The following is a 17,780-nucleotide window of genomic DNA, read 5'->3' on the forward strand; positions in this document are numbered from 1 at the left end:
GATGTGTGTAAGTGTTATCCTGGTATTGGTGATGTGCAGACACAACTGGTACAGTTGGTACAGTTTCACAACAGCAGGTTAGGATAAGACACAAAGAGGAATCTGATGCTGGGGTGGCACATGCACTTATCATGAGTAGCAAGACTCTGGTTTCATGGTTTATTTTTAAATCAGCACTTCTTAGCCTGGTGTCCTCATAACAGTTCGGGGAATTGGTTGGAAAAGGAAATACCTTTTCCCTGGAAAGGAACAACTCTGCAATTCCAGTATTATTGTGTCATCTGCCTCTTCCTACAGGGATTTAGAATGTTAGGCCAGATCCAGTAGCACTTTGTTAATCCTATGAGAATTCTAAGTTGTAGACATGAAAGATGTTTATTTCCTTGTGAAGATATTTATTTGCACTTTTCCACTGGTTCTTTCAGGGGCTAACCAGTGTCACTTGACCTGCGTAAGGCATACTGTATTTCACAATCAGGACTTAGCAGATCTTTGCTTTTTGTGTTCTATTTGAAATTAATCTCCTCCCAGTTTACCTGCTGAATAGATTCTCATTCATCCTTTGGTATGTATATCTGCATAATTATGTTAATTCTGTTCATATGTTTAGTTGTGTTTTAACTCCTTTAGTTTTTTTATCCCTCCACTCCTGAAAGTCCCCTAGTATTCACTCTCATTGTTTTTTGTTGTTGTGTTGTTCCCCCCCGCAGTGGCATCTAAATTGTCACTATATATTTTTTTCTTGAAATGTAATGTCCTGAATGAAATCAGTTATTCCACATACATTTAAGACTTGAGTCCCTGGGAAAAGAACCCAACTCTGAGCTTGGAAGCGGTACCTTCAGTATAAGAATGTTTTTGTTTTTTTTTTTTCTTAATTTCACATTATGCTACAAAGATAGTGTGCGGCTGCTGAATGCTTCACCTAACAGAACTCTTTTGTCATCATTCTAGTCTAGATTTATCCCTCAGTTAAGTACTTCTCTGGATTTAGCTGCTTAGCATCAGCATGAACCTTAGTCTGTGGTATTTGCCCCAGACTTTCATTCCCATTTCCTTCTCATTTTTCTGTTTAGACTAGATGGCAAATCTACTATATGCTTCTCTCATCTTACAGTCTTACAAGCTCTCTTAAGTTACTTTTTCAAGTAATTATTGAAAAGAGTAAATAAAAAGGGCACAATTCTTGCTGTACACCTCACTGGCTCTGCACTTTTCCAGCTGCAAGGGTATTTTCTGTATAATCCTTCAGGCAGTTCATAGTTTCTGTGCCATATATTAACAGCAAAAGGAGGACCAGAGACAACATTGGTTTGCTACATTATGAGGATACTCACCTCACAAATAGCAACATAAACAAAGCAGAGATGCTTAATGCCTTCTTCACCTCTATCTTCAACACTGATGATAGGCCTTGGGACCCCTGGAGCTTGAGTTGGAGGACTGTGACTGTGGTAAATATAAACTTCCATCTGACTCTGAACTTGTGTGGGATCTGCTGATCCAGCTGGATGCATATAAGTCTATGAGGCCCAATGGGAGAGATCCCAGGGTACTCAAAATGCTGACCAATATCATCACGAGACATATCTCAATTATTTTTCAATGGTTTGGGAAATCTGGAGAGCTCCCAGTCGACTGGAAACTGGCAAATATTATCCTAGTTTTCAAGATGGGCAAGGAACAAGACCCTGACAGGCCTGTCAGTCTCACTTCAGTGCCTGGTAAAATTATGGAGAAGATTATTCTGGGAGTTATTGAAAAACACCTGAAAGACAACGCAGTCATTGGTCATAGTCAACACAGGTTCATGAGGGGAAAGTCCTGTTTAATGAGCTTAATTTCCTTTTATGAAAAGGTTACCTGACTAGTTGACCAAGGGAAGGCAGTTGAGGTAATCTTTTTGGATTTCAGCAACGTTTTCGATATAGTTTCTCACAGTATCCTTCTGGACAAAATGTCCAGCACATTGACTAGACAAAAACATAATCTGATGGGTGAATAATTGGCTGACGGCTCAGACTCAAAGAGTTATAGTAAATGGGGTTACCTCAGGTTGGTGACCAGTCACTAGTGGGCTTCCCCAGGGCTCCATTTTAGGGCCATCTCTTTTTCATTGTTTTCATAAATTGCTTGGATGCAGGACTTGAAGGAACACTAAGCAGGTTTGTAGATAATAGATGTTACTAAATTGGGAGGATCTGTTGACTCCCTTGAGGGTAGAGAGGCCTTGCAGAGAGATCTTGACAAATTAGAGGGATGGGCAGTCACCTAGAGTATGAAGTTTAAAAAGAGCAAGTGCCGGATTCTGCATCTGAGACGAGAGGGTGGGGAGCAGTCCCACAGAAAGGGATCAGGGGGTTTTGGTCAATGGCAAGTTGAATATGAGTCAACAGTGTGTCCTGGCAGCCAAAAGGGCCAACTGTATGCCGGGGTCCATCAAGCATGGCATTGCTAGCTGGTTGAGGGAAGTGACTGTCATGCTGTACTCTGCACTGGTGCAGCCTCACCTCGAGTACCATGTGCAGTTTTGGGTGCCACAGTATAATATATAAAACTATTAGAGAGTGTCCAAAGGAGGTCTATGAAGTTGGAGAAGGGTCTGGAGGGCAAGACGTATGAGGAGCGGCTGAAGTCACTTGGTTTGTTCAGCCTACAGAAGACTGAGGGGCGACCTCATGGTGGCCTACAGCTTTCCTCATGAAGGGAGCGGAGGGGCAGGTAATGATCCCTTCTCTCTGGTGACCAGCAACAGGACTAGAGGGAATGGCAAGAAGCTGCAACAGGCTGGCTATCAGGAAAAGTTTCTTCACCAAGCAGGTGGTTGGACACTGGAACAGGCTCCCCTGGGAAGTGGTCACAGCAGCAAGCCTGTCGGAGTTCAAGAATCATTTGGTCAATGCTCTCAGACATATGGTTTGATTTTTGGGTGGTCCTGTGTGGAGCTAGGAGTTGGACTCAATGATCCTCGTGGGTCCCTTCCAACTCAGGATATTCTATGATTCTAGCTGCAAATTTGATTTAAACATAAGATTCTGTGATAAAGTTGGTCATAATCCAACCATCTCACAACTCCCATTTCTTTTCACAGCCCATTTGTTTAAGCACACTATAGAAGTTTGAGGAGGGCAAAAAAAAAAGATGATTTTTTTGGCAGTTGTATTTTCTCATAATCCTCCCATTACTGTCTTTTGCATTTGTTTCTGTGAAGAATAACTGAGAAGTTTCTAACTTAAGCTTGTGTGACTTTAATCCTAACGCCATTTTAGTAAGTCTTGTATTTTATCATTTGTCCTTCAAATTCAGTAAGTAGCTATTCAGTAAACAGCCAGATATTACCAGCTTTTAGATTTTTGTTCATATAAAGCAAACAGTTCTGTACATCATGTAGATACTCTACAAGCATTTCCTCTACATTGTTTCCTTATCGATTTGCTACTGGACTTCTCAGCATTCTTTGTCCTCCATATCAGGTCCAATCCTTCAAGTTGGCTAGATATGGAGCATACAGTGTTTGCACAAGCAGCACATCAGAACTGCTGGAATGTGAGCAAATGTTCATCTGAAAGCTCAGTGCTTGAACTCGTAGTAAATTTGTCTGAGACTGGCTTCATTGTCCTGCAACCTAATCCCAGTGGGTGTCCACTGTTTTGTCTTTAGCACTATGAGTTTGCATCAGGACTTCCTGACTTCCAGCAAGCTGAGGGAGGGAGAGATGTGGCTCAAAGCACAGTCAACCCAGTTGCAGAGCTGCCTAGTATTTCACACCCTTGATTTCAAAAAGGTGATGTTTGTGCATCTGTGCATATTTGTTGACTGGTTGACTGTCCTGTATGGGAAGGGGACACAATAAGAACTTGCAGTTATGGTCAGGACCAGCTTAAGCTTGCCTCCCACAAATAAAGCCTTAAAATTTACATCATGTGGGTTAAAATTAAAATATAAAATAAAATGTTTTTATCTGTTTAAGAATGCTAATGCTCTGTCATGGCTTTTATGCAGACATATTAATTACTGGTCTCTAGTGTTGACTAAGTTGTAGAGTTGTGCCCAAATCCTTTTTTATGTGGCCAGGAACAACTTAGTGCTTGTTGTGACAGTATATTTAATAGTGTGTTTTTAATTATACCACTACCAGGGTTGGACTAATTTGGCAGAGTGATATTTATTTGCTTAGCTGGTTATTGCCCTGGCTTGTATTGTCTGGCCACAAAACATGCACTTCTATACAGTGTTTGCATATACGGTGTGTTTGCGTGTGTGTGTGTAGTTATTTTTTATGAGCCCTTCATTCTGTTTGTCTCTCGTTAGCTGAAAATCGGTAATCTGGCAATTAGTTGAGATTAGGACTACACTTTTTCTTGAAGATAGAAGGCAAAAAGGTGGTGCTTTTTTTTTTGTGTGTGTATGGTGGTGGTGGTGATTTCCGCAAAATTTCTGCTCTGATGGAGATTTTTAACTATCATGTTCTTTGCAGAGTATTTCCTTATGTGTTGGGTACCAAATGTAGTTCAGCAGGTGGTTGGAGCAGAAAATGCTGAACAAGATCAGTTCTGTTTTAGTGCTTTCAGTGTTAGTGACAAGCTTAGTGTTACATGAATCTTTGCCCAATAGAAGTGATTCTAAGCAACTGCATAGGTTATTTAAGACAAAGGCAAGTTTTTGTGATTCAAAACAGTCTCAGAGCTTCTTGTTTCTCAAGGCTTGTGCATGGATTTTTTTTGGGTAGAGCTGAGGTTTGATTTTCTAAATGAATAGGAAGGTCTCATTGATGGGGAGAGCTTGATTTGGGAGAAGAATGTGTTTTTGTAGGTAGTTAGCCAAGTCTCTACTTTCATAGGATGAGAGTTGCAGGTTTTATAGTGACTGATTAATGTCACTTTGTATGCAGGACAAAGGTTTCAAGTTTAAACTTGGGGTGGGAGGCAGGGGATAGGAGTACTGGTTTGCCTGAGGGGGTGCAGGCTTAGAGAGTTCTTGACAAAAGTCAGCTAACTGCACATTTCACACTTACTAAAGTAGTTGGCATCAATTCAGTGAAGATTTTATTAGTAAAAATGGAGGCAGAAACATCTCCAGACATCACAAGCTATCTTTGCAGTACTTTTTTTTATTTTTGTCTCCTTCTGGTTCCCTGTACACATTCATGTATGCATACTTTTTCTCTGGTGAGAAAGTGGCACAGATGAATACTGCTTCTGCTCGAAGGGTGGGGATGGGGCATACCTGTAAAGGATCTTGAATGATGTCTTTAAAGAGCAGCACTAACAACATCCATCTTTCTGCTTCCCCACAAAAAGAAGTCCAATTCATCATATTTCCTCTGGGACAGCTAAGGGCAATAGGAGCGGAGGAGATATGTGTGTGTGCATGTGCAGGCATGCATGTTTGTGTCCTTACACCCTCAGGTGACAAAACATGAAATTTTCCAGGTTAGCTTGTGGCTTCCTGTGAGCTTCCCAAGCCCTTCCATGTGAGTCATTTTTGTACGAGCTTCATTTCTCCCAGCCCACAATCTGTCTGTCGTGACTCACACACTCTCTGGCTTTGGTTTAGACTCCATCTGCTTTCTCATCCAGTCAAATCTCTGTTCTTCTGTAACATACCATAAGAGAAGTGAGGAACTTGAGCAGAACATATATCTTTATTCAGGCTAGAGTTGGGGGAGGTGTATTGACTCTAGCCTCTAAGTTTCTTCCCATCTTATCTGTTTCATTGCAATTGTTTGGCTAAGCTGCAAAATGTGGCAGAACCAAGTCTGTACTTGCTGGTAATAAGGTAGGGGCAGACTTGGAGAAACTTGTCCTTCCTGAGGGTGTGTGGACCCTCAGGTCAGATTTGGTTTTGGAGTGTTGTCACACACTGTGCATTTATGGATATATAAAAGAAATGTTGTTTCTCCTCTGCTTATACATAGGAATATCACAGTTAACTGGGAAAAATAGCAGTTGTGTTGTCTCTTCTTTGCAGGCAGGGGAAGGTGACGCAAAGGTAGCAGGAAGGCTGTGTTCTAATGCCTGGCAATCAGATATCTGCCCCAAACCTCTGGTGGAGGCAGGCAGCTGCTGTGAATGAGAGACTTGCCCTCAGATTGCCACTGTCTTCTCACAAGGACAGGGTGACCTTCAGAGAAGTGAAGATCACTTTGGCATGGAAAGGCTGTCCCTAGATAGCTTAAACACAGGAACCATGTGTAAAAGAATACACGGTAGGCTGGTGGGCTCTGAATTTCAGAGAACAAAAGTAAATCTCTCCCTCTCCAAGAGACCAGCTATGTAGATTTCCCTCTACCATCACTTGGTTACAGATTTCCCCATCCATGACTACCATAAAAGTGAATTTGGTAAAAGGTCAGTCCTTGGAATTAAAGCCAAAAGAGAATTTTCCTAGGGAGGCTGGGCTAGATGTAACTATTTTTGACTTTCTTCTGAGACAGCCTTTGGAAAACCATCTGTTCAGGTGAAACCGGTCACTCTGAATAAGATAAACTTTTTTAAATATCAGGGAAGAGGATGTGGCTCACTATCCAAGGCAATACTCCCAAGAACATAGTCTCAGAGCCTAAATTTCTCCCCTGTTCCTGATAAATGGAAACATATCCAAAGGACTGCTTGTGACTGCATCTAAGTGTCTAGACCAAAAACATAATTGAAAGAGAAGTAGAATGTTAGAGGAAAGCTGCAGAATAGACAAAATCAAATTCTGTGTACTTACTGAGAAAACCCCACAGGGACATTGAGTTAAAGCAGCATCTTATCCTTGAATGCAAAGGTTTTGCATCTATGAAATGAAGTGACGAGACATCTCTTAGCAGGAAACAGATCAAAATCTCCTCCAGATCTAAATATGGAACAGAGAGGGATGCTGCAGACAAGGGTTGAAGTCTCTGCTTTTAGTCCTGGTGGAGACACTGACAAAAGCGAGAGCTGGAATTCTCTAGATCTGAGCTATGCAGAAATATGTGGAAAGTAGGTAGGGTTGAATTACCAGGAAAAAGAGCATACTTGAGAGATAACTTGTTTTCAAAGTGTAGAAAATGTGGTTTGCCTCTGCTGTATTTCTTGTCAGCCTGCTAACACTCCATAGTTTTTTATTTTTAAATTTATTTTAAGTTCTTGTATTTTAAGACTATAACTGTAAAAATTTTGAACAGTGCTTTAGAGAGACAAACACAGATATTGAAATACAGGCACATACATGCTGTTTTACTCCTCTTCTTCCAACAGAGGATGCTCCCACGTACAATTTAAAAATTACAGAGATAGGAAAGCAAAGAGTCTTTCCTCCCTTTCAGTGCTTTTCTTAAAGCTGTGGCTGAATTCAAGACATGAGATGTAGACCAAATATATTTCCTCCCACCTGTTTTTAGGGCTTGGTTCAGCTAAAGGACAGAGGAGAAGCTCCTAACTGCACTTCTACCCAGGAAAATCCCAGAGTAAAAATTAAGAAAGAGGAAGAATGTTCTTGATGGGAATGTTTTGGGGAGTGCAAGGTTAAGAGCCAGCCAAAAGGATATGTGGCAACATGGACAGGATTGCAGACAGAAGCAGCAATATGCTTTTTGGCTGGAGGTCTGGTTTGCACTGGTGTATGCAGGTCAGGCGTGACTGGAAGGATGACACCAATGGAGAATGAGAAGAGCTGCTGCTACTCCACTTTTTACATAGCAGATTGACCCAGAGCATGGTGATTGTGTCCAGCAATATTCATGTCCTCTTATGATCCTTTGTGACATGTTGTGTAGGCACCTCACCTCAACTGAAAGCAGAGGCCTTAAACATTATGAGCCTGCCCCTTAGCCACCTTGCAGTCCACATCTGACTCCTGTACACACCCATACAGTCCAATAACCCAACTGGTATTTCTACATAAAACAGCAAAAAAGGGCCAGTCCTGTGTTTCTTCCCCCAGCTGAATCAATCCTCTGTGGTTACCAAGAGCATCCAAAAGCTTCTGTTTGAGGAGCACGCACGAGAAGACTGGCTCAACGGAAGATCACGATGGGCTCACAGCAGTTATAAAGGGACATCTTCATCCTCATCTTCATCCTCATACAGATCAGTGGAGCGTAGGCTTATGTCCTTGAGGATGTCTGAGATGTCTTCAGCAACTGGTCCTGTCAGCTCCATCTCTTCCAAATCGGTATCAGTGGCATAATTGGAGTACAGGCCTTCCCCTTCATCATGCAAGTGAGAGGGTTGTGGGGAGTGTGAGTAGGGAGGTAGTGGGCTTTCTGTCCCCAAGTCTGCTGCATTCTGTGCAGCTACCATGCAGCTGTCTTGCTGGTTCCACGCCTGAGTGGCCTGGCTGATCTTCTCACTGCTGATTGAAGTCCGGTTTGTGTCACGGAAACTGGCAAGGGGAGGGCGGAGGCGAACTCCAGAGCGTGTAGAGCCCTCTATTGCCTTCTGAAGCTATTAGAAGAGAAAAAGTTCAGAGAAAAATGGATGAGAGGGAGACTGACTCAGCCCTACACTGCAGAAGTTCATCAGCTCTCAGGAATAAAGGGCTTTAAAAATAGAGTCACATCTCCACCTCTGAGGCCTGAGGAGATCATCTTTTACACAGGTATTGTAATTTTTGTTCTGTGGTAAATAACAAATTCCGCACCACTGAGAGAGTAATAGCCACTCAGTTAAAAGCTCTAGTCTCAGGAAAAGGACAAACCATCTAACATGCCTGTAAACCCCTGCTCCCTTCTCTGAAAGTCATCCATTCCACTACGTGGCTTCCAAAGTGTTGGGGTTGTTTAGCTTGGAGAAAACGAGGCTCAGGGGAGAGCTTACCATGCTCTACAATTACCTTGAAGGAGGTTGTAGCTAGGTAGGGATTGGGCTCTTCTACCAAGCACTATGTGATAAGACAAGAGGAAAAGCCCTTAAGTTGCTCCAGAGGAGGTTTAAGTTGGATATTAGGAAAAATTTCTTCACTGAAAGGGTTGTGAAGTATTAGAACAGGCTGCCCAGGGAAGTGGTTGAGTCACCATCCCTGGAGGTCTTCAAAAAATATGTAGAGCTTAGTGACATGGTTTAACAGCAGACTAGGCAGTGCTGGGTTAACAGTTGGACTTGGTGATCTCTGAAGTTTTTTCCAACCTAAATGATTCTATGACTCAGAACTCAACACTCAATTGAAAACATAGCGATCACAGTTATATATATTCCTAGCTGGATCCCCAACCTGTAAGTGTTTCACAATGATTCACAGGATGACTGCAGTTGATTAGGAGATGAGAGAATCTGTACTTACCTCTTCCAAAGCCAACACTCCCCTCAGCTTCCCCATACTGGTTATGTAGGCATGGCTGAGTCCCAGTAATGAAAACAATGTATGTGTCTAAGGAAAAACACACACGCAAAAACATTTTAGAGACCTTGGAAACTGATAATGTGATATCTGGTGCTAGACCTGTGATCTAGAAATGGGAATCCCAGAGGTATACAATGCTGAAGTTACCCCAGTGAGAACTACTACTTCTATTCCCCTTTTGTAGCTAGCAAATACTACCCTTTGGTCCTTCTGCTGAGCTGTGAGTTGGGAGTGTGTTCATGATGTAGAGCACATTCTCTTCCTATCCTCCATCTCCCTGTACATTTAAGGACTTGTGAAGATCCTTTTTCATTTTGGTGCTGGAAGATGACTATCACATAGTAATATGCATTGTCAGAACCTACTTAGGTTATTTATTCCAGTACTTTCCCTACCACCAGAAGCATTTTTTTTTATTTTTTTATTTTTTTTCCAGAATACTTCCTGTCAAAACTTCAGCTTATTGCTTTTTACCCAGTGCAGTGGGAACACTGGAAATAAGTTACTCCCTTTCTCTTACAAAGACTTCTGAAAAAGACAGGTATCACACTACTATCAGTCTTCTGTTCTTCAGCCTAAATATACTCCATGCTTTCTGAAACTTTCAGCATTCTCAGTGCTCATCTGTGGAATATTTTTAACCTCCAGTTTCTTTAAACTGAGCTGGACCCTACCTGTGGCCTTACATGAAGTGATTCTTTCAGAACTGTTATTTGCCTTTTTCTTTAGCATCACATGAGATGCTGAATGTCATGTTCAAGTGTAAATTAAGGAAAATGTCAGTGTTCAGGCAGAAGACATTTTACCCTAGCATGAAAGAAAATCAGGCTGGTTAAATACAATTTGATCACGATAAGCTGTGCTATTCTTTCAATTTTCAGTACTGTTACACTTAGCTCTAACTATGCATACCTCAAGTAGCTTATTTATTTATTTATTATTTATTTGTTCCTGCTTTTTTTTGTGCATCCAAGTCAACTTATGTCTGTTATTTCAGAGTTTCTCTGAAAAAGAGCAAATTGCTCTTTTTATAAAGAGGTATGGAACCTTCTTCATTTGCACTCTTCAGGCATCCTTTTTTGTAATCCCTAAACTCTCAAATGCGAGTATTTTTCAGATTCCTTCAGTCAGTCCTTTAGAAAACACCAAACTCATCTTAAGTATATGCTAGCCTGTTCTTATTTTGCTAAAGACTGGGATAATAGTAATTAATTTAATGCAAGGCACCTGGTGACAGTTCACATTAAAAAAAAATTGATTAAAAACTTGCAGTGTGTGGTTTTGCTTCAGTAGACCAGTTTCCCTTTCCATTTAGTGAAACCCCAATCCTCTCTTACTCCTGATATGTCTATGTAATGATTGTTTTTCCTCCAGTCATTCTGCAGTGAGTCTAGAAGTCTTATCACAGAATACCCCAAGCTGGAGGGGGCCAGCAAGGATCAGAGTCTGACTGCTGGCTCCACACAGGAATACTTAGGAGTTAAGTCATTTGTCTGAGAGTGTTGTCCAAATACTTGTTGAACTCCAGCAAGCTTGGTGCCATGATCAGTTCCCTGGGGAGCCTGTTCCGGTGCTCAGCCACCCTCTTGGTGAAAACCCTTTTCCTAATACCAGGTTGAACCTCCCCTGTTGCAGCTTCATGTCATTCCCTTGGGTCCTATCATTGGACATCAGTATGACCTTGCTTCCTCTTTTCTTGCGCTTCAGGTCGATGAAAAGCCTATAATATAGGCTGGTTTGAAGAAACTTTTCTCACACGCTGAGGCAGACTCTACACCTTGACAGAAACACTGAGAAATTCAGGAGTCTTCATTCCAGTCTTGTGCACCAACAAACCAGGGTGTATTTCTCCAGCTAATGTTCCTAGCATTATAGTAGCATATGCTGCTTCTGTTAGTGTAATGTCTGGAAAATCCTAAGTTGTGTCCAAAAGCTATTTTAATAAATGTACTCAAACGTCTTAACCTCTAACCTTTCATTTTCCAGGAGACTAGTATCACACAGATACTGTATCACACAGAAAGGTACGGGAACAAAATTACGCCTGTATCTGGATATGGAAGTAGCTGGTGATAATTATAATTGGATGAGGAGAAAGTGAGTCAGTTGGAGGTGAAGAAAAGGAGAAGAAATGTCATAGACTAGTCTTGCAATGATAGATGGGGTGGAGAAAAACAGACTATGCCTCAGAGAGAGTTCTGCACCCACCTTGTGCAGGGAAGTTCTCTCCACCAGTTGGAAAGGGGAAGGGTCTATGCAGCAGCAGTCAAAGCATACATCCTTGTTCAGCTCCTCCTGTTCCCAAGCATCTATCTGACACAGGAAAGAAGGAGAATCACTCTTACAGTAATTGGCAGTGTTGCTGGTTATGTACCCAAACCAGGTCCATTTGCCTGTTAGTCATTCTTCCACTCCATGTAGATTGTTCACCTGCTTTGCCCATTATATTACCCCTTTCATGTTTCCCACCCCTTCCTTGGCAGGTATCAAGTCCCTTTGTGAACAGACCAATTCCAATACCTCTGAGGTTTTCTTGGAAGGTGAAGTATTGCTCTTTCCTGCTTAGAGAGAATGAACATCTTAGCTTTCCTTTCTGAGTTGACATTTCCCTTGTCATTACAACATAATACTTCCTTTGCGCAAAGAATAAAGGAACAACATAGACCCATAGATTTAGGTGAGAAGGGAAATGTGGAGGTCTCTAGTCTAACACCCTGCTCACAACAGAGTTGACTTCAAAGCTAGATCAGATTACTCGGAGCCTTACTCAGTACATCTAGCAGAACAATCTCTTATTGTGTGAGACTTGCCCATTGTACAAGTCTCAGAAGAAGAAAATGGCTTTATCTTTGGCTTTATGTGGTAATTGCTGATGTTGTAAGAAAGAATTGCAAATGATAGGGAATGGGCAAAAGAAGCACTCACTTGACATCAATCGCATTCAGCATCCAGTCTTACCTCTTCTGGTGTCATTGTATCAATGAGTTCCACTGGCTCCTGTAGGAGAAAACACTGGTCAGGATAGATGAAGTACACAGTTTCACAGAGTACAGAAAAAAAAGATGTACACAGCCTCCTTACCCATTGTGGTCCCCTTTTTATTCCAAATAATGATTTACTAAGTTATTAGGTTTTCTTCATACTAGTATATTAAAAGGTGCACTCTATACTTCTTGCCAAAGAACACTGGTGGAGCAATTCAGGTGCCTAAACACGGTCATGTAATGCTGCTTTAGATGCTCTCAGACATCCCACATGGGGTCCAACTACTGCCCTAGAGAGGATAGGTCTCCCATAGGCTCTATATGATATACACCAACCCTGTACAGACATTTCAAATAAGCAAATTCAAAAACCATCTTTTCATTTTTAACTACCTAAAACTGTTTGCCAAATGGACTAGAATTGCACTTTGTTCCAGGTTAGACAGAATTATATTTACTTGGAAAAAGATGCCCAGTCTCAGTCATGATGGTAGCCTTGACACCTGAGCACAAATGGCTCATTAGCAAGATGCACACTCTTTTACAGTAATCACACCCTTTCTTCTTGGAGGGAGCTCCCCACTGACACTGTCAGAATTCAGGACCATAAGTATGTACACACTTTGGCCGGATTCTGAATGGCTCTGGTAGAAGGTTCTATTTCTGTCACATCCCTTCTCTCTTCAGGGTATTGCTAGGCTTTCTGTATCCCTAACCTGGACATCACTCTCTCTTTCAAGTGGACGGTTGAAAGGGCACAAGAGCTGCTGGATCAGTTGCCTCAAATTCCGGAAATTGCCTGAAGGATAAAAACAAACGTGCATAAGAGACAAGAATGAATGAGAGACAAAAATACAAAGCACCATGCCCATCTCCTTGCCCAAGGCAGGCTGGGAAATAGCATGAGGGACATGTTAACTGTGAATGACAGGGTTCAGCCAGCCACAGTCTAGCATTCAGTTTGTAAAATAGTGGCTAGGACTTGCCAGAATAAACATTTCCATGCAATATCTTTTCCTCAAGGAGAGGACAGAAACCATTTACAAAATAGCCCTTGTGGATGATAGTCATAGATCAATGACCCTGAGGAAAAAACAGAAGCAAGACTACCAGGACAGTAAACAATGTGATACAAGGGAGAAACTGCTGTGAGTAGAGGTTTCTGCAATCTATAAGGAAAATGTGATTTAGAGGATGAGTATGAAAAGGAAATTTGAAAATTACTTCAAAGACAAAACATGTCAAAAGGACAGAACGTGACAGGTACAAAAGGGTGAGAAGTGTATGCTGGGCTAACAGTGTAATGGTTGAAACGAAAATGACTGCAGAACTATTCTCCTAGGAAGGGCAGTCAGGAATTAGAAAAGGGGAGAAGATAGGGTTTGGTGCTACTGTGAAGTGAACAAGGCTGTGGAGGAAAATCAGTTGGAAAAAACAACAGTTCTGAGCCAAACTAAAAATGATGGTAGGGAAAGCCTTTTGAAGTCACCCCTGCTACGTTTCCTCTCATCACTCCTTGATCACTCAGCACTAGCTTCACTTCGAGTGTCTCACACAATGTCCTTGTTTTGATATGATTATTTTTATGATTTGGTAAGGAAGGTGAATGGCTGTTCCACCACCCTACTGCCATGGTAGCATAATGCAGATTTTCCTATGCCTTAAAGGTTTGGTCATACATGAGTGGTGTTAAGAATCCAGAATGTGCTATATGCTATATTATATGTTAACCTTTGGGTGTCTAAAAGCATGAACCAGAGCCCTATTCTCTGTATTTGTTCTCAAGATTTGGCTACACCACTGTGCTTACTCACTGTCTGCATATTTCAAGACACATAAAGGAAAACAAACAAACAACAAACAAACAAATAAAAAAAACACCATCCTGTATCAAATGTACATGATATAGGAATCATAAATGAAATATGAACACAGTCTTGGAAACATAGGTCATAAAGGTAGAGCAGCACAAAAAGAACACAATGCATCGGTATTTGTCCATCAAATTAATGTAGCTGACACAAAGAGATGTGCATCCAAGGGAGAAGTTGTTCAGTTTTGGAGATGGTTGAGCAACTCCATAAATAAGTACAGCTGTTTAGCTCTCAGGCTTCTTTTCCCAGGAAGATTAATTCACAGGGTGAAGAGATGGGACCCTTCCATGCAGAACCTTCAGAAAAAGTCAAAGGAGATGTTATTGCAAATGATGGAGTTGGGAATACTGACAGAGAGAGAGCAGCCTGAGTGGACCTACTTTTCCAAGCTGTCTGGGGGATCACAAACAGAAGATAATTTCAGGTATGTTACACCGACGGTGAGGTGCATTTACAAAGTGCCTTTAATATAGGAAAAACAGAGAAAGCTGACAGACCAATTCCTTCTCTCAGTGTCTGGGAAGCCAGCACCTTGCACAGACACATACACACAGCAAGCTTTAAGGTTTCCATAATCTAACTAAGATATGGCTGGGGCATGCCAGAAGTTACCATACCTGGGGGTTGCTGTGGCTCCAAAATTTCGTGTGATTGTTTAACAGGACTTGTTGGGCCGTTGGGCTCCTCTGGGTAACTAGAAGTGGGAGTTGGTGGCGGGGGCAGCTGTTATTGAAAGGAGAGAAAATTAGATCCACCCTGTGTCATTTCTTTCTCAGCCTCTCCAAATGTCTTGCTGCTTCTTAAGCAGTCTTTATGAAGTCTCTTCTCTTCCCCCTCACCTCTGCCTTCTCATCTGTATCCTCATCCTCATCAACATAAGCAAAAGACTCATGCTTCAGCTTTGGTGGGGTTGCCCCTGATCCCTTACTGTGTCCATTGTAAGGTGCCTCAGCTAGCTTCTGCTGCATTTCTCTGTTGAGGCACCGTCGCCGTTCTGGGCTGATATGTCTCTGGAGGAGTGCCTGCAGTTCAGAGCGCTCCACAGACCCCAGTAGGATCATGGTCTCTGCATAACAGAATAGAGAAACAGTTAAACCCCCTCAAGGTTTTGAATGTCTCATGCTACATGCTGCCCCTTCCTCCTCCCAACCTCTTCGAAGTGCTCTGACTAGCACTATCATGAGCTATAAAGGAGGCACTGACCAGCCCTGTTAATTGCTGCTAATATGCTGTGAGGCTCTGGGAAGCTAACCATCAAGCTGTGCCACTTCTCAGCACCACATGAGGCTCTTTATTTATACAAGATCCCTCCCCGTTGTCAAAGTCCCCCCCCACCTCTTTTACCTGCTATATCATCTTCTCTCCCCACACTCCAGCCTCCCTTGCTGACAAAGCTGAAACAACCTTCTGTCATACATGATACATAGTGGAAGATATTTAGGATTATTATTATTATTTTTTTTTATGTAGTAGGTCACACTATCTTCTTCAAAGTGTATAATTTGAGAGCTAGTTTCTTTGATTCTGAGTTGAGACAGTGTTCAGGAAGGACTAGTTTCTCCACTTTGCTGACCTGGTGAGTCCACCAAAGGCAAAGTCTTAACAGTGGTGCTTTGGAGCAGAGTTTGCAAGTCTCGATATTTACAGTTGGAGGAGACGAACTTCACATCTTGAACCATAATATCTTCAACAAAGACATTGTATTTGCTGTGAATTTATGGACAACAAAGTTAAGAGTTAGCATATTAAAAATGTCTAGCAGATAAATTCCTCAAAGAAACACATAAAATGATCACTTATTTAAAAAGTGTTCTCTATACAGTTGCTAAATAATCTGTAAGAGTAACCAAGGAGGTCTTTGCAACAGGATCAACACAGATTAACTAGATTTTCATTACAGTTGTATTTCACTCCATTACTCCCCATGAAAAAATTACGTGCCTTTCTATGCACATACATATATATGTTTTATATATACATAACTATGTATATATACTATATAGAGAAACATGTATATGAATAACTGAACTTTGTTTTAAGCAAACTATCTAAATAAAATACTTCAAAAATTTTTGGAGAAAAAAATCCCAAACACTAAAACTTCCAAACTGAAGCAATTTGGTAATATTTACAGAAATTCAGTAATATTGCATATGATTCAAACCTGTGCTTTCTGTGAAAAAAAGAACTTTTTCTCCATTTTTGTGTATGAACCTTACTTTTACTACACCTCTTTTTTTTTTTTTTTCCTCACCCCAGGCCTGTTCTGCTTTTTTATTTTCTTTGTAGCTCAGTCTCTCTGTCTCCTTTTCATGACCTTTTCTTCTGCCATGATCTCACTGTTTTGTTTTACTTCTTCACCACTCCCTACATCCACCTCAGTTTTTCTATTATACCTTATATGATTCCAGCCCAGGTCTGGCAGGTAAGGCAACTTCTTCACCTGAATGATGCTGTCATAGAGGCTGGGTTGCAGACTCTGGGCCACCATGTTGGCAAGAATGACAGCTACCATCATGGGCAGGATGTGAGAAATTTGACCTGTCAGCTCAAAGCAGATCACAGCAGTGGAGACAGTGTGGCTGACTGCTCCTGTCAGAGCTGCTGCACCTTTCCCAGGTAGGGTAGACAAGGAATTGGGAGAGAAGAGGAAAGACTGTCATATAGAAACAGAATATCAAGTCAGCCAGAAAAGATATGGAGATGGGACCAGGTGAAGAAAGAGAAAGACATAAAGACTCACCAATGACAGCATACCCTCCAGGTAAGATTTTGTAAACAATACCATCAAAGAGGATCCCATCAGGAAAGAGTGATGCCATGATTTCCCCAATAAGACGTCCAAATGCAGCACCTGGAAAATATCACCAGCAATTATGGAATTAACATATAAGGAGCACCCAGTCTGCGCTGTGCAGATATGCTGGGCAAGCACTAGAGTACTTTCTAACAAAAACAAAATCAAAATTAACATTAAAATGACACTAGGGATTAAAGAGTAGCTCTCTGTTACAAAATATGGAAGTTAAACTCCAAGGGGAAAAAAAAGTGCTAAGATAAGTAAATACAGTTGAACCCTCATTCTTCCTTTACACACCAAGCGTGAAAGTATTTGTGATTCCCAGCCAGGAGGAAAATTTTTTTAAAAGGCAGAGTACTTTGTGTCATGTCAGTTAAGATCACAGTTGGGGACCTTCATGTACTCGTTCTATAAATGTCTAAACACTAAAATAATAGGCTTACAGAAAGGTTTAGGTGGGAAGGGACCTCTGGAGGTCTTTGATCTGACCCCTGCTCAAAACAGGGCTAATTTAAAAGTGAGAACAGGTCACCCAGGACCTTGGCCAGACCAGCTTTAAAAGTCTCTAGGGATGGTGATTCCCCATCCTCTTTCTGGAAACCTTAACCAGGGAAACATTTTTTTTCCCCTATGTCTCTTAGAATTTCCCTTGTTACTTGTGCCTTTTACCTCCCGTTTACTACGTGCCTCTGAGAAAAGTCTTTCTATCCTCTGTATACCTTGCTGCATTAGATGGTGAATTAGATGGTGAAGCCTAGAGTCAGATTTCATCTTGGCTTTCTCTTCTACAAGTTGAATAATCACAATTTCTTC

General features: G+C 41.5%; 2 protein-coding genes across 8 annotated transcripts in view; one reads left to right on the forward strand and one right to left on the reverse strand.

The window, feature by feature from the left end:
- The window catches only part of FAM131B (family with sequence similarity 131 member B), a 48,638-nt gene extending 37,114 nt beyond the window's left edge, over positions 1 to 11,524 (forward strand). The window contains exon 8 of one of the 2 annotated variants that reach the window (XR_010834787.1): positions 11,017 to 11,524. The gene's annotated coding sequence lies outside the window, so the exon portion shown is untranslated. Of the gene's footprint in view, positions 1 to 425; positions 4,650 to 11,016 lie in introns of those variants that run through there. The other variant, XR_010834774.1, reaches the window with a different exon arrangement.
- CLCN1 (chloride voltage-gated channel 1) overlaps positions 5,074 to 17,780 on the reverse strand; it is a 77,076-nt gene continuing 64,369 nt past the window's right edge. Inside the window, exons 14-23 of one of the 6 annotated variants that reach the window (XM_067005013.1) lie at positions 16,911 to 17,021; positions 16,564 to 16,771; positions 15,741 to 15,874; positions 15,007 to 15,233; positions 14,785 to 14,890; positions 13,010 to 13,092; positions 12,268 to 12,306; positions 11,518 to 11,622; positions 9,250 to 9,336; positions 5,078 to 8,414 (exon numbers count right to left, since the gene is read on the reverse strand). In XM_067005013.1, coding sequence (XP_066861114.1) covers positions 8,016 to 8,414; positions 9,250 to 9,336; positions 11,518 to 11,622; positions 12,268 to 12,306; positions 13,010 to 13,092; positions 14,785 to 14,890; positions 15,007 to 15,233; positions 15,741 to 15,874; positions 16,564 to 16,771; positions 16,911 to 17,021 — 1,499 coding nt within the window. In that variant the 3' untranslated portion in view covers positions 5,078 to 8,015. Of the gene's footprint in view, positions 8,415 to 9,249; positions 9,337 to 11,517; positions 11,623 to 12,267; positions 12,307 to 13,009; positions 13,093 to 14,784; positions 14,891 to 15,006; positions 15,234 to 15,740; positions 15,875 to 16,563; positions 16,778 to 16,910; positions 17,022 to 17,780 lie in introns of those variants that run through there. The other 5 variants (XM_067005008.1, XM_067005018.1, XM_067005024.1 and 2 more) reach the window with 5 other exon arrangements.

This window comes from Anser cygnoides, chromosome 1 (genome assembly GCF_040182565.1).
Source record: "Anser cygnoides isolate HZ-2024a breed goose chromosome 1, Taihu_goose_T2T_genome, whole genome shotgun sequence".
NCBI lineage: Eukaryota > Metazoa > Chordata > Aves > Anseriformes > Anatidae > Anser > Anser cygnoides.